This window comes from Cygnus atratus, chromosome 13 (assembly GCF_013377495.2).
Source record: "Cygnus atratus isolate AKBS03 ecotype Queensland, Australia chromosome 13, CAtr_DNAZoo_HiC_assembly, whole genome shotgun sequence".
NCBI lineage: Eukaryota > Metazoa > Chordata > Aves > Anseriformes > Anatidae > Cygnus > Cygnus atratus.
In genome coordinates, this window is record NC_066374.1 from 12742266 (window position 1) to 12758696 (window position 16431).

The 16431-nt window shown below is 43.6% G+C and overlaps 1 protein-coding gene across 16 annotated transcripts in view; it reads right to left on the reverse strand.

The window, feature by feature from the left end:
- Positions 1–3590: 3590 nt before the first annotated feature.
- MBNL3 (muscleblind like splicing regulator 3) overlaps positions 3591–16431 on the reverse strand; it is a 100783-nt gene continuing 87942 nt past the window's right edge. For 10 of the 16 annotated variants that reach the window (XM_035541139.2, XM_035541143.2, XM_035541135.2 and 7 more), the window contains 3 exons: positions 16052–16146; positions 14449–14522; positions 3591–11901 (listed from right to left, as the gene is read on the reverse strand). In XM_035541139.2, coding sequence (XP_035397032.1) covers positions 14466–14522; positions 16052–16146 — 152 coding nt within the window. In that variant the 3' untranslated portion in view covers positions 3591–11901; positions 14449–14465. The remainder of the gene's footprint in view (positions 11902–14448; positions 14523–16051; positions 16147–16431) is intronic. The other 6 variants (XR_004777808.2, XR_004777805.2, XR_004777811.2 and 3 more) reach the window with 1 other exon arrangement.

Below are 16431 nucleotides of genomic sequence, written 5' to 3' on the forward strand. Positions count from 1 at the left end.
CTAAGATCAGCTGAATTATGGTGGCAGAGCGTTAAAGCAGAAGCTACATCGATTATAAACGCAGGCTTTGAGAACGTGATGGCTACAGAGGGGAGGAAGGCAGCAGCAGCTCCTTTGGGATGGTGCAGATAACATTTACAAGCAAATAATTTGCATGCACTGCGGAGGGAAGCAGAAATACCTCTGTGTGACCCAGGTGCAGCTCCAAAGAAATCCACGGTGCAGCATCATACCGCAGCCTCCTGCCTGGCTGTGTTGCTCCTTGCTGTGGCAGCTGCCGCACACGTCCCGTCGCCTTGGGCTGGATTTACACCTCCAGATCCAAGGCAAGGACAGCAGGAACAGCGGGGACAGGACAGCGCGCTGCTGCTCCTGCTGCTGCTGCACTGACTGGCAGAAACACCCTGAAAAAGGCAAAATGGGGAGGAAAGGGCAAAGGCATTTGCAGCAAAGGTCTTGTAGCCCAGCCAAGCCAAACCTGGAGGAGCGGACACTCCTCCAAGCCCATCTGCATGGCCTTTGGGCTGCAGTTTTCCTCCTTCACACAGGTCCCTCTGCCCACAGAGGCCACAGGAACTTTCTGGGCCCTTCACAGGTGTTGCTTTTTGGGGAAATGTACTTGAGGGAGGGACCCACCTTGGCTGAAAAGGGCTAATTGGTGCATTGACAGCAATCACAGCTATCGTACAAGCAAGAACACACGGGCTGTTCCCTGGGACACAGCTTGCTCTGAGCACGCTCCCTCCTCCAGGAAGGGTTAACTGGCTGCTTTTGTTGGTGAAAATATTTTAAATCCACAACTCACGGGGGATTAGCCAAACATGTCTTTCTCCATCCTCCTTTTCCTCATAATAAATAGATCAAAGTGATCTATTTATCCAGCGCTAAGTCCAGACTGGGTAAAAACTGTCTGGCTTTGGACCACAGAGGCCCATCTTAATATGGAGCAAGCTTTGAAAAATAGATATTTTCCCTGGGTTTCCCGCTGAAGTTTCAATAGCCAAAGAGCTAAGTGGAGATTTTTATTAAACTTGGCTTTCCTGCACAAACATGCCCCAGCAGAGAGGAAGATAGATAGGCCGGGTGCTGCAATATTTCCAGATGACACTTGCCATAAATACGGCATCATGTATGGTGTGCTCAGGTTCTTTAATCCAACCTCATCTATAAAGCACTAGTCCTGGCTCAAGACAAGTAATTGCACCTGAGCAGTCAGGAGTGCTTGGCTTGCCAGCAAAAAAACGCTGGCAGCTCTCTTCTTCTGTCCTCATTTTCCCTCATGCCCAACCTCAATCTCAGCACGGTCGTACCCGAGCTGGCAGGGGTGGACTGGCTGCCTTGGGCTCGTGTCAGCTGAGAGGTGGATTCTGCCTCTCCTGAGCGGGCTTCAGCTTTGCAGCAGTGTGGCTCCATCCTGCAGGGCTGGGAGCCTGCCTGCAGCCCAGCGCTGCCCGCAGCCACCCACAGCACTGCCAGCCCAGCAAAACCCTGCCTGCTGCTGCTGGTCAAAAGCTGAGCTCGGTACGAACTCATTTAAGAGCCGTGGCTGCATCACCCTCTCTGATACACAGGGCCATAAAATTAAACCCATCAACGTTTCTCAGCTCCAAAGCTTTGGGTTTCTCCAGCTGACCCACAGCACAGCGTTAGAAGCAGGGAAAGTGAAGCAGAGGAAAGCTGGTAATGAAAACTGAGTAACCATTCCGGAATGGTCCCACACCATTAGTGGAACACCAAAGCATCCATTGCTTAGAAAAGTTTCAGTTTTCCCTGTTCTTTTTTTTGTTTCAGAAAAAAATACAGACATTTAATTACGCCATCAGCCTAGGCAGGAGTCATTTATAGAAAAAAAAAAATCTAAGTGGCCTCGACACATAAATAGAGTCAATTAACCTGCAAGGAGAAGACAGGGAAACAGGCTGATGAAAAAGAAACAGTTATATAATTTTGTCCTAGACTTGGTCTGTCTTTTCTCAAAGTCAACAGTGTGTCCTACAAAAGCCGATGGGGAACAGCAGTGCGTGCCTGGGAGCATTGCTCCTGCTTCTGCTCACCACCAGGCAGCTCTAGTAGACCAGGAGCCTGACATATTTATTTAAAAACTCCTATTTTTCCCTGGTATCAGATTCTTGAACACATTTGGGAACCCAGATCCTTACTATCCATGTGGCTTGCACCAAGATGTGGAATGCAGAACAGTTCACCTGGTCTCCCACCCTGTTTTTCTGGGCTATGAGGCAGGACTCCAGGTCAGATGCCATCCCTGGCTGGGCATGCACACATATATGCTGCCCAGGAGCTGCAAAGAACCTGCCTCGGATCTAGTTAAATCAACCAAGGAACCTGTAGCAAAAATGGCCAACAATGCCCATGCCCATGCTGCAGTCCCCTTCCTCGTGTTGGCATTAAACACCTCCTGTTGCACAGGTCTTGACCCGCTTGTCGTCTTGCATCACCTGTGTTGCAGCAGCCTGGGTGCCAAGGCCAAAATACGACTCAAGACTTTAACAAAGATGAGAGCCTTCCACATCTCCAGGGGCTTCCAGGTGTCCTTTCCAGCTGCTGAGAGCCTTTCCTGCCAAAGCCATGCCGCAGGGCTTGGCGCCTCCGTCTGGACCCAACACGTGAGCGCGAAAGCAGCTGGTACCAGAGGAGAGCTCGCAGTGAACATCAGGAGCCCCTGCACACCCCGTCCCCTCCCTTGTGCCATCACAGGCAACCCTGGCCGTCCCTTGGCCAAGGCAGATTCTGCATTTCGGTGTGGTTGAGGGAGAGGCACCTCCAATGGCTCCGGTGCAGCTCCCTCTGATCACTGTAGGAGGACGTGGCCCTGGTGCTGTCATCAAGCTCACAGAGGGGACCCCAGGCACGTCAGGATCAGCATCACAAGGAAAGATGATTTCTGCTTCGCTTTCAGACCTGAATCCCCTGGGGCTCAGGAAAATGGAGGCTAATGCTTTTAGGGAGTAAGTGGTGACCTCAGGGCAGTTTAGGGGCAAAAGTCCCCTTTACAGCAATGCTGCTGGCACACAGGTGGCAACCAAGGAGGGAAGACGCTGCGGAACGATGTTCTCATCTCTACATCTACTCAGTGCTACAGAAGGAACAAAACCTCCGTGTCTCAGCAAGAAGCAGGTTCCCCAGGAGGAAGATCAGACCAAGCGCCGCTGCAGTCGCCCCAGGTGCAGCGAGAGGCACCTCAGCCCCGCTGGCTGCCTGCAGCCGGGGGCGCGGGGCTCGGCCGGGCAGCCCAGGGGAAGAGCCGGGCACTTGGAGGAGAGTTTGGGAATCCAGGACTCTGCCAAAGGGAGATTACTGTTGTATTACTGCACTGGGACGTTCAAAACAGTATCTGACACAAATGCTGAAAGAGAAAAATTAATACACACATCACTGTGCTACAAAAGCTGCAGGCCTTTGAATTATATTCAATTTATTCTTCATGGTTATCTTCAAATGCACAGCTCTGATCTCCTCTCTAATCACATCATAGATAGGGTCAGAAAGGAAGCATGGAAAAATACAAAACAAACATAACACATCACATGTGTCTCAGAAGGTCTAAGGCACAAGAGAAACCAAAAGGCAGCATCTGGAAAGTTTTACTTTTATTTTTCTAAAATACAAATTTCTTTCTTATGTTAGTAACTTTAATATGATAGGCCTAATGCATCCAATAAAGAGGAGGCACTGGCTACAGAATTCAAAATACTGAAAGGATTTTCTGGAAAGAAATTTATTCTGTTCTTCTACACTTTAGAGATAACATTGAATCAAATTCATTAGTTATTATTTTTACATCAGAACCTTTAAAGATTGGGACTAATAAACTGGAACTTGAAAAGTTCTTAAGTAAACTCCTATTAATGTGTAGATATGGATCCATAAAAAACATAACCAAGAATTTTATACACTTTATTAAAAGATCAAAAAATAAACAATAACAATATAGAAGTAACATACTAAAATGAGTAGCATTATGCACATTTCTAAAGCACGTACAAGCACTACAGCAATATAACGTGGCAAAAAGAAAAATAAATTCAAAGCGTACACCCTGTTGGTAGCAGTTGAGGGAATGAACTATTGTGTTATGGAACTGAAATACTGCATTAGCCTATGCCTGTCTGAATCTGATGATATTTTAATTTCTTACAATTCCACAGGGCTAACTGTAATTGTTTGTATATATTCTAAACTATACCATTAAATTGATTCCTAATGTTTCCCTTACTTTGTTTTACCAGAAATGCCTATGAAAAGAAGAATGTGCTTCAAATATCTACTTTACACAGTACAGTATAAGTGTTTTTATATATTTAAATTAAAAATTGACAATTTAGAACATTCTCTGTTTGATTTGATTGCCTAAAATACAATTCTCTATTTAAAAAAAAAAAGTGATCTGTTGTCAGGTGATATAATAAGGAGCATGGGGAGTTTAGTTTCATTTTCATGATTTAAAATATAAATATAATTGAAAGAAAGCTAATTGTAAAGAAAAAAATCCCATAATCCAATCTAAGAATGGTCTTATCATCCCCTCATCTGCTAGGATACAAAAGCCATGGCAACAAAATCATTTGGCTTCCACCACTATCAAATAGCATCTGTGTACAGTAATAAAGAACTGGAACCTTGTAATTCGGTGTCAGGTAACTCTCTCTGTTGTGTGTTTGGAAAAAATAACTTCATTTTATTTAATAGTTGTGTTATTTTGCATGTTTAAATATCCCATTTGAGAGGCATATAGAGTTATTTTTGATGATAGAGATGTCAGTAAAGATCACTAGCAAAGATTTTAGCAGTGTTGTCATGATCATCCTCATATCCCAAGGAAGTTTTACCAGCTACGATTCATTTCGCATAGTGCAAAATATTTTTCTCTCAATCTTAGAAATGAGTAAGAGCTTGATTATAAAATTGATTACAGCAAAGGGAAGCCTTAATAGCACGGTGGCTAGAATTTGCCGATTATTTCATATTAAAATCTAGGTTATTGTAACGCCCACAAAGAGACATCTGATTTTTTTCCCGCTGTTTTAAAGACACTGGGACCACATGATGCTAAGGTTCTGATTCATCAAACCACCTGCTTAAACAAACCACGTGGTGAAACACAGTCTGGGTAGGGGACGTTTGTCAGCGATGTCAAGAGAGCAATCTCTGAGACAGCCACCGGCAGCGGTGGCTGAAGAGCAGTCACTTGGCAGCGACACAACAGCCCCCAGCCCCGGGATGGGCAGGAAAGGCAGCCAGGGACACCGGGTGCCACCACCCGCTGGCACTGTTCTGGGGTGTTCAGAGCTCAGCAGCTTGAGCTGGGACCAGCCTTGTGGCAAAACCAGCAACCTTACCCAAGCAAATCTGAGGTTTGCATTTTGAAAAACAAACAAACAAACAAAAACAAACAAAACCCCACAACTGGTTCCAACCAAAACCTAAGTGGGTCAATACAGGCCCTCCAGCTTTTCCAAAAACCACCCGGTACTGCAGGGAGTTGCCAGTACAACCAATAGAGCAGCAGTGGGAAGGGAATCAAGAGAGCCCAGGGCTGCTGGGAATTAGGAATCTGCTGCAGGGGAAGGATATTTTACACCATTAATCTTCTGTTTTCTCTGTTACAACTAACATTTCGTTAGGGAAAGCACCTTGCTTAGCAGCGAACAAAAGGACAACCAGCTCCGCATATGAGAGCATCTCCTGGCCAGTAAAGGCACAGGGCTTTGCCTGGGATTCCTGACACTTGGCTGTGGGCTGCTTCGCGCTGTACAGAGGGCGGCCTGACAGCTCCGAAGAACCAGGGGCAGCCTCGGCTGGACGGGGAAGGCACAGCCAGGTCCTCCTGGAAGCGCCAGTTCTCTCTGTTAAACTGTGACCGACTGCAGGGAGAGAAGCGGCAGAGCCACGCGCCCCTCAGCCCCCGGGCAGCCCCTTTCTACCCAGAAGATGCTTGAGGAGCACCGTGCTGCTGCTCAGCAGGCTGAGCGGGATGGTTGCACTCCCTTTTGATGGCAAGTCAACAGGGACTGTTAAATCCAGCCAGAAGCACCAAGCTGGCCACGCTGCCACGATTAGCGTTCACTTCCCTGCCCGGCATCCATCCAACAGCTTCCTCATGGCAGGCAGCGCTGTGCAGCACTGCCGTCTGACCAGGACCTTTGGCTCTCTCAGATGAACGCTAAGGCAGGGGGCACAGCAGGAGAAAACCGTCCCAAGACAATATGAAACAGCTCCTGTCCCTCCACTGCTCATCGGTCACTTCAGTTTTGTTAGCTTGCCCCAAAAGGTTTAAAAAAAGAAAAAAAGAAAAAAAAAATCAGCAAAACCAAAACAACCAAAACAAACAACAAACCAGCATGCTGCACCAGTTCAAACTCCCTCTGGGATTTAAAACCCTTGCCGCAATGACAGCCACCTATAACAGATAAGCACTTCCAGCTAGAAATAGGATTAGGTGCCAGGAAAAACGTGTGTATGCTGTCACTGACTTATCAGTCCTAATAGGATTCACCGAGAATACGAAGCATCAGAAACATGACCTAGGGTGTGTTTGAAAATGTAGGCTGATTACAAAAATCTTTGCTAGTGACCTTACTAATTAATTAAGCACTGTTTCCCATTTCTCTGTGCTGCAGGTTGGAGCTGACCTGTTATCAGTCTGCTGTATAATAAGCTATGGCAAACTACAAAGCTTTTACAACAGCAAAGCAACATCATGCTTTCAGATAAGTTTTATAGCAAAAAACTCCTCCTTTTCAAAGCCTTAGTAATACCTATCTCTTTTACAAACTTTTCCTGTATTATTACAGACTTTTTATATTCAAAATAAGTTCCAAGGATTTCTTTCGTGGACTATGTACATAAGTGCAAAAAAGGTGTGTCTCACACATTCGTACACTAACTGAATCAGTTTAACTGCAGCATATTTGTATCTTCAACACTGTTACGGGGTCATTCCACAATATTTTTTCTTATGTACAGTTTTTGCTAATATAAATTAGTATTAAAATAGTTACACGTTTAATTATTTAGCCCTGATCGTAACGTAATCATGTGAGTGTTCAATTTCAGGAAAACAAAACAAACCAAAATTGCAAGCAGAGCTACAGTACTGAAACGGATTAATTCTGAATTCCCACAATGCAAGTGAACGTGAAATGAAAGAAAGACCAGTCGCTATGTCGTAAATACAGGCTGTCGTGTTTTCAAAGTTAAAATACTGTGGAATAACCCTTGCCACACAACAATTTCTACAAGCTATAAAACCTGACTCTAAATCCATGTGTTGTAAACTTCTTGACTGAAAAAGTGACATAAAGACACAAATTCAGCGTTCACATGGGACTTTGGGATTTTAAAAATATTCAATCATATCTTTATCTGACAGTATCGAACTGTACCTTTAACAAGCTCATACTGTTACACATCACTTTTAATTTACATGTGAAAATTTCACAAATAATGTATACAAAGGTAGCCATGTTGTAGTTTTGTTGCCATAGCAACAACAACTTAATATAATTAGTTAACAATGAATCTATCATTGTAGGAGTTACATACAAAGTTAATTTTGTTCTTAAACTGTAAACTATACAAACTAGTTATGGACTGTATTCTATACCTTACCATGCTTCAGTGTTGGTTTAGAATATAACTAAATGGGTTGAATACATGTAGTAAAAATTTTAAACTTTCTCTAACTCTCCTTCAAAATTAAATTCATTAGTTACTAAAGATATCAAAAAAGCAATAATGAAAACCTTAAAAACTAATGGTAAAGAAATGAAAATATATGACATGAATTAATGCGTTGTAGCCTAGTAACAATGTGTTGTAGCTATATTTACATTTGGATTAGGCTATCAACTATTTTTTTTAATGTTATTACAGTCTTTAACATACAGTATATACTCTAAGGCCTTCAACAGGCACATGGTAAAATCAGGTCAATATCAAACTAAATCCATTCAACAGGAATGGGAAATTAGATTTTCCTCATAAATTTCACCTTTTTCAATTTTCATGTATGTGAAATGTACAAGGGATAAAAAAAAAAATGAGGACTCCAGTTTCTCAATCATTGTGTACTAGCATGTCCTAGAGCTACTCTACTGCGTTAGCAAGGAGTCTGCAAGGTGGAGAAGACATCTCATCAGACACACACGTCTCCTTATCCGACCCGATGCACCTTACAAGAGACACATACCCATCTCCATCGCTGCCTGTACGGTTTGCACAGCTCCAGCCGCTCGGGCGGGACTCTCGCCGTGGTCCGCAGCCGACTGCACGCTGGGAGGACCCCGCCGCAGGAATCCGGAGCTCCGCAGCCGCTGCCGGAGCCGCGGCAGGAGCACGGCGCTTGTGGTTTGCAGAGCGCGCGGCCAGCCCGCCCGCGCCGCTGTTCGTGAACACTCCGAGTGCAGTGCGAAATGACACGTATGGCAGAGAGGAAAGTGCTTCAGAGTGTTCAGGAACGGGGCCGGCGCGGGCTGGCCAGGGAGGTAATGGTTTCTAGAACATCACGATGCAAAAATACAAAGTCAAAAATCATCAGCTAGAAACTTCCAACTAAAAAACACGGCTGATTGTGAAATCATGTTCCAAACTACTAAAAACACTGTATTTAACAAAAATAATCTTAATAGTTTTATGAATCCATTTTATTTTAAATCCCTCTTTTATTGTCTGCTTATGTTACAGTTTAGTAGTAGTACTTATTATTGAAACTACTAACAACCTTTTCGTGAAAATGATCAATCTCAGCTTTCATTTTCCCTCTGCATGACCCGTTTTATCCAAGTTTCAGCATTTCTTGCATATTGTTTGCATAAGGCTGAGAGAAATGGACAAAGAGAAATAACTTTGGATAAATAAAAAATATAGGTTCATGGAAAGTGGGAAGCTTATAAAAATGTCACTAAAATTATATTGATTTAAACAAACTTACATACATCTCTTGTCAAATAAAGGATGATATTCATGCTTTTATGACATTTGTTTAGAGTCACTAACTACCTTGGTGACTTTGTAATAGTCTATTTAGGAAATTTATAGTCTGTCGACTGTTTTTTTTTTTCTTTCTTGAACAAAGAAAATTAGAGCAAGTCATTGCACAACTAGTTTAAATAGTGCTACCTCAAAATGGCATTTTGCCGAGATTGTTTTGAATTTGGTGAAGTTTAGTGCTTCAAGCTTTTCTTTCCTTAAACTCATTTACAAATTAACTCTAAATTTGCCAGCAATATAAAAACTGTTGTGGCACCTAATATAACTACCCTGAACATCCCTCATTGGACCTCTTTAATAAAAAATAATCCTTAAACGTTTTTTTTTCAGTGCTTTAAATGTGACGTGAAAACAGCTGTATTCTAGGTTTACATTCTATGCACATCTATGCCAGATGTTTAAGTAGATAAATAAAATAGGAGGTTACATCAAAGTGTCAAGATATACAAAAATCCATTTAGCACTGAAAAAGTTCCAACCTCCTTTAACTCATAAAGCCATACAAGCTTGAATGCATCCTTTCTGGCTTAAGAAGATCAGCTCTGTTCTTTGTTGAGGCACTGGCACAGGTTGTGCAAAACCCATTTTGATACACAAATAATTTCAAACAGGAAGTACTCAAATCCACTTTTTCCACTAACAATGTTATGGTTTTGGGAAACAGAAACTCAGTGGTTAAAAGAACAGGTATGTGGTAGCCAATATAAATGAGAGTCACTAATTTCAGGCAACACCATCTTGCTTTTGAATGGTGATGGCTGGGAAACAGCTACAGACACAAGTGACTGTCAAAACACGAGGTTCATGATTGAGAGTTAGGGGTGTGTGTTTTTTTCCCGTCTTTCAGGGTTTGGTTCAAAGCCTGCTGAAATGAATAGAAAGATCCCTTCTGGCTCAAGGCCTTTTTGAGCTGGACTCTTCAAAGGTTCTTGCTGTGAATAAATTGCCACAAGCAGCTGGTCAGAGCCTCATCAGGGGCAAACCTGTTGTGCTCCACACGCCCCTTTATCACTTGTGGTCCACGTAGGTACGTGCCTATCAATGTATCTGTGCCCACACTGGAGGAGAGGGGGACAAGGAAATTCTCTAACCAAGGCCAAGGAACTTGGAAAAGAAAATATAACCTGTTTGTCAGAGTTTGGCACTCTGCAAGACCACTGTGAATTCAGGGAGACAGGACACTAGGAACTTGTCTCTTGCTTGTATTTAATAATGACTGTCTTTCTCCTAGCACTTAGTACGTTTATGGAGTTCGTGGATTTACAGGAGCAAATCCATCTCTTCCATAATGCCAGTGATACTATGAAGCTATGACAGGGATGAATTTAGCTGCATTGTTGAACTAAAATGCATTCTGTGTAGCCAGATTGTTCAGCAAGGCAGCACAACACCAGGCCGTGCTGCCCAGCATGCTCAGCTGGTAGCTGTTTTATTCATGCGCTTGATGAGGAGGTATTGAAAACTAGCCCTTGGTTGTGACAAACGTTGGTCTTGATCAAGTTGAAGGTGCCAAAATACATCCCCTGACCTACAAGAACCCCATTAACAAGAACGTTTATGTATGGTAGAAAGCTTATGCTTCGATTTTTTCTGGTTTGTTACTGCTGTGTTTGCTTTAAAGGGCCAGAGATCTTGGGAAAAATCACCGAATCATGAACAATGGTGATTAAAAAATTGGTGCATGCTGACAAAATTTCAAACAGCCATAGAGGATTTCAGGCGGAAATGTTTCAGCATGCTTAGGGAAGACAAGCCCAGTCTTCACGGTATTACCCAGCTTGGGCTATGTCATGATTATGGGCCTGCTCCAGCTACATGTTTTATAGCTAACAGTTGGCATTTGTTGCTCTCCAATGCAAATGCATCTTTGCCCAACTGAAGCCATCTCACTTTTATCCACGTGTTGTTTTTTTTTTACTGCACCATGAAAACAGCAAGAAAGATTGTGCGCCGTTTGCAGCTGAGAATGCACTTCAACGTACAACAGAACTGCAGAAATTCCTTGATGCCTACCATAATCTGAGCAAATCTTTCCTATCCCCTTACTGAGATTGGGTTTTTGTGTTTTTCTTTTTTCTTCAGTTTCCAGAATGAGCTCACTGTATTTAAAGAAATACCCTGAACTGGACTAAAATGACAGCTGTCCTTTCATATTGTTTGTACTAAAAATTTGGAGACTCTGCTTGAAGGCAAATTTTCCATGATAAAAGGAGCATTTAACACAAGCAACTCTAGCTGACATTAACTGCAAAATCCAGAAAAGGGCAGAACATTCCTGCGTCGTGTTTTTCAAGCACATAATTCCTGTTTCCCACAATAACATTTTTAGTAAAAAACAAACAAAACCCCATAAAACCTACAGTATATGAAAACTTAAGACATAACAATAATGAAAAAATGGTATTGAGTATACTTGATAATGATGTACACTTTAAAACAAATCAATAGACTATGATGTAAACAAAACAGTAAGATAACACTTTAAAAACAAGACAAACATTTATCCATCGATAGTATACAGTAAACCAACAGTCCGCTGTGCAGATGCACTTATCAGGATGGTAGTCATAAAATGATTAAGTGTGTTAAAGTAATGTGTTATAAAAGTCTATTATAATTTTCTACTTGTATATCTCATATAACAGAGCGCTGTTTGTTAATTGTTTCTATAGTGCTTTTTTTTTCTTTTTTTTTTCTTTTTTTCCTTTTTTTTTTTTGACATTCCCATTGATCAGTTTTTGGTTAACATGTAGGCTGCAACAGGCTTACTGTAGAGGTGGTAGAGAACGATAGAAGGGAAGAGGGAATATATACAGAAAGGCCATGCGCAGCTTCCCACCAAGAAGTCCTGGTGCTCCATAATTTTACGGTTCAGAATTTCAACATGGTCTGCTGCAGGGGAAAGAAAAAAAGAACGAAGAAAGAATGTGAAGCTAGCTATATATTTCCTTCAATAAAGTCATTCTACTACGATATATCTACATCCCCACTGCACTGCCCAACAGGTTGCCATTTGTATGTTGCGGAGAGACAATGTTTTATTCCCTTAATTTTCTGATGTAGGATGAAACTACTAATAACGCATTTGGCATCCTCTTTAATCTGCACTTGGGGCTTTCCATTTCCAGTGTGCTTCACACATGCTGAAAAAACAACTTATGAAATAGGGAGGTGAGAGAATAACAGTCTCATTTGTGAGACAAGAAGGCAGGTGGAGAGTGACTAATGAGAGGACCGGAGGAATCCCTGACCACCGTTGGCTCCTGTTTCCTTTGAAGGCAGCCATAGATATTCACATTAAAATCTAATCCTAGGGAGCCAAATATGAATCAGGCTCAGAGACAAAACAGGAACATACAAACCCTGTGCTCAGGTTACCCTCTTCTGGGAGCAAATCTCCTCTCCTCGGATATACTTCTGAAAATCCTCCCTGTAAAGAGCTAGGCTAGCCAGCCTGGCTACCAGGACCTTGTCAACCACGGAGAAAAAGAACAACATCTGCCAGAGCAGCAAGTATTTCTATAACAAAACTCCCACTCACAGCAGCTTTGGGAATTCACCCCTTGGCACTGAGAAATGTCAATGAAGATCCTTATCTGGCAAAAAACTTGAGCACACGCACAACTTCACATGCTTGGGTGGCAGCATGAAATGATGTGTGCTTGAGAGATTTGCTGGCCTTTAGTTTACACATGGATATGGTGGGAAACAACACAGAAATGGGATCAAAACACAAGGGCTCCTGACAGTGGGGGAAATAGCCCTTTTCTACCAGTCTATGAAGGGGGTTTACACCCTGCAGCTGTGAGGTGTTGAGAGGCCAAGAGCTTCTGGCAGACTGGTGGGTCATACACATGGTCACAGCTCCCTCATGAAGAACGGGCTTGTCTTCTTACACAGATGCTTTCCATGCCCAGTAGACTGATCCCCAAGAGAACCCATCACATTTGAAATGCTGACCATCCTTCTTTCAGGTAAGTATTTTTCACTGCCCTTAAAAGCACGGCTGATGCTTTGTTCGGACAGACTGTACCGTGCTCCCTGTTTGCTAAATATATTTCATGGAGTTTCCTTTCCTACTCTGAAATCACTAGCTATTGACAGTGTGAATTTAAGAACACACTCACATGGAAATGAAAATAATTCAGAAAAAATAAGTTTCCTGAAATAATGAAATCAGAGTTCAAGAACTAGGTTCTTCCAGTGCAAATGATCTCCTTATTGGGTGGAACAGACTGTTTCGCACGTGTTATGGAAATAGTGTAACATGTCAGGTGGCACATCTGTCTGCCGTTTAGGAGAGCAGTACGTTGTATAACGCACAACATTTTCAACTGACAGGGATACCTCAGTGTTCACCCCTAGACTAACACGGGTCCACGGCCACAGTTAGCAGGCCGTTTATACATAAAACAGCTTATTTAGGTCACCAGAGATAAAGGCCACCACCAACATGAGTAACTTCTGTCATTTGCTGAAGATATAACTAGAGAATTGCTTGCCAAATTAATTTCCAGCTTTTAAGTACTTGCCTGTAAATGTGACCTATGTAAGAAATAGGTTGCCTATCTGTGTACACTAAACAGCCTGCATTGGGAAAATCTGGTGATTTCTTGTTGAAGTGGCTGAACTACTCTTTCATGCCTTGGGGTGAAAAATACAGCAGTGAACTAAAAGTCCCAAGGGATCTTTTTCTTATGAACATTAGCTAATGTTTACAAATAAAAGCAATGGAAAAATGACTGCTGCTAAGGCCTTAAAACACTCTGTAAGTCAAGGAAAAGGACAAACAACTTTGTTATTCCCATTCAGAGAAACCCAGCAGCCTAGGGAAGCCCAGGATCTCCATATAGTGTGAAGGATGCTGCTTGTGGCATTCATCTTAAAGACGTACGAGGACCCCTAAAGCAAACTGTCATGGGCCAGGCCCCTACTGCAGTTAACAGCAGATCCGTGCCCATACCAAGCCAGTCCTGCTGATGCACAGCAGCTGCTGATGACCCAGTCCTGCTTACCCCAGGAAACGGAATATGCCACTAACAGCAAAACAGAAGTTTCCCCTTTTCAGCTGACTCATTACCAGAGCAGTCTTTACCATCAATAGCACAACCCCCTGAGGCACCTGCAGGCAGCTGGGAGCTGTGCGGAGCAAGAGTAACTTGTAAACACAACTGCCAGGCTCAGGGGGATGCAAGACAGGCGGCTATGAATACCACGAAACAGGTATTTTAGACACAACAAAACATGGCTTGTTGTAAGCCACAAGGCTGGTCCATATCTGTGCTTCAGCTGCTGAATTTTCTGTCGACTTGGCAGAGAGCAAAGCCACCGTGGTCCTGCAGGCTCAGTCCCTCTGCCCAAACCATCCCCTTTTGGGGGATGCAGTGCCCTTGTACAAAGTACTCCGCTGTAAAGAGAAATACCAAAAAAGCAACTTACTGTTCTATCGGGAACTTCTACATCTGTGAAACAAACATGCTGCTACTCAGTTCATCTACTGATAACTGGGATATCTACAGCAAAACAAACAAAGAACACAACACATTAAAACATTGTCTCGAGAAAAGTCTCTTCATTCTGTCTTCAGTTTCAGGTTAGTAAGTACATCAGTGTCTTATAAAACATGATCCATTCCCAACTTGTATTTATTTTGCCACACATTAAGTACAACACAGTTGCATCACTACTGATGCCTCATGGAGTGGTGGTTAATTGTACTGGGACTTTAACTCCATGGACTACAAGTAAGACAAAATGCCCTGAAGCTAGCTGGCTGAAACATAAGGAGCATAACTTTGTCCAGACTCATATAGCCACAGAGCAACACTGCACAGAAATCTCTGCTTTCTTCTCATGACCGATACAAGTATGAGTAAGACCTTCTCTACCTGAAAATTACAACAAAGCACAGAAAAAGAATAGCAATACCTACTGCAAGCAGTAAAAAACTGCTGAGGACTTATGCAGGCAAAACTTCTTCTGAAAGCTTTATGACTTTGCACTAGCAAAAGACTACAGGATATCCCCTGAGATAACGCTGGCGTTCAGCATGCCTAATAGCATCCTATTCAATAAGTGATACCCCATTTTTCTTTGCTACAGCTCTAAACCTGAGAGCAGGACAAAGAACTAAAAAATGCTACAAGTGGTATTGGGGAGTGGTGGGGAAAGCACTCGAAATTTCTCTGGTCTAACTGGAAAAAGTTGTGGCACACCAAATTATCAGGAAGCATCACTAGGACAGATTGTGCATATACAGGTCAGGACTGGTGCGGAAGCAGCCATCACAACTCAGTATCTTCAGAGGAAAGTTTTGGAGAGAATTATGGGTTGGCAGACATGCATGAAGTCCTGTACACTTATGGCAGTGCTACAACGGCACGTACTGCACATCCAGAGTAATTTCTGTAGGGATGGGTGACGTTACTGATGTAAATAAGCTTCAGACTTCATCGCCTCACTCCCGTTTTTCTTTTTCTGGGAGGGGAGTGGGGGGATTGTTTTCAGAGTCCAATCTTGCACTGGGGTAGGCCTCCTCGTGTTCCCACTTCCACTTTCCAGCCAGGAGAGGACATGCCAAAATACCACAGGGAAGGATGCTCGGGGTGGTATTTCTGCTTGAGACTGAAAGCAGAAGTGCTGCAGGTCTAGTGAGACAGTATCGTCGGGAGTTTTACAGCCTGTTTTTTTCAGGACCCGGGGTGGGGGGGTGGATTTGGAGAAGCCGGACACGCTGCCAGAGAAGCGCCCAGACCTCCGGGAGCCTGCACACCCCTGCGGATCGCCCATCCCTACGCTCCGGCTGGGCTAGCCGCCGCGGCAGGACCAGCACCCCGGGTGCCCCCTCACCGATCCCCAGACACACACACACGCACGCGCGCACACACACACACACACACACACGCACGCACGCTGCCTCTGCGGGCCCGAGCCTGCGCCGAGCCGAGCAGCACCGGGAGGCGCTCGGCGCCGCGCAGGATCCGGCCCTCGCCCGGTCCTCGAGATCTGAACACGTGAAAGAAAGCCATTGAAAGGGCCAAACCTGATTGGCGGTAGCTGTTGCAGCGAAGGGGACGCTGGTGGCAGGAGTTGTTGCTGCAGACACAGTGGTGGGCGTAGCACCGTGCATCATGGGCACTTTCGGAAGGGAACCATGGAAGCGACATACGGGAGGGTGGAGCGGTTTTGTTTTGTTTTGTTTTTTTTTTTTTTTTTTTGGTTTTTTTTTTTAATGTAACCATGGCAACATGTGGTGGATTTGGGGGCGTGGCAGGAATCACAGCAACAAGCCATGTGACATCGTCATGAAGGACACATCGGGGCGCAGCATGCAATCACAGTGCAAAGCAAGACAGCGTTGGGAAAAAAAATAAACAAGAGAGAAGGGGAAAAGCCAATTACAATTATAATTAAGGAAAAAAC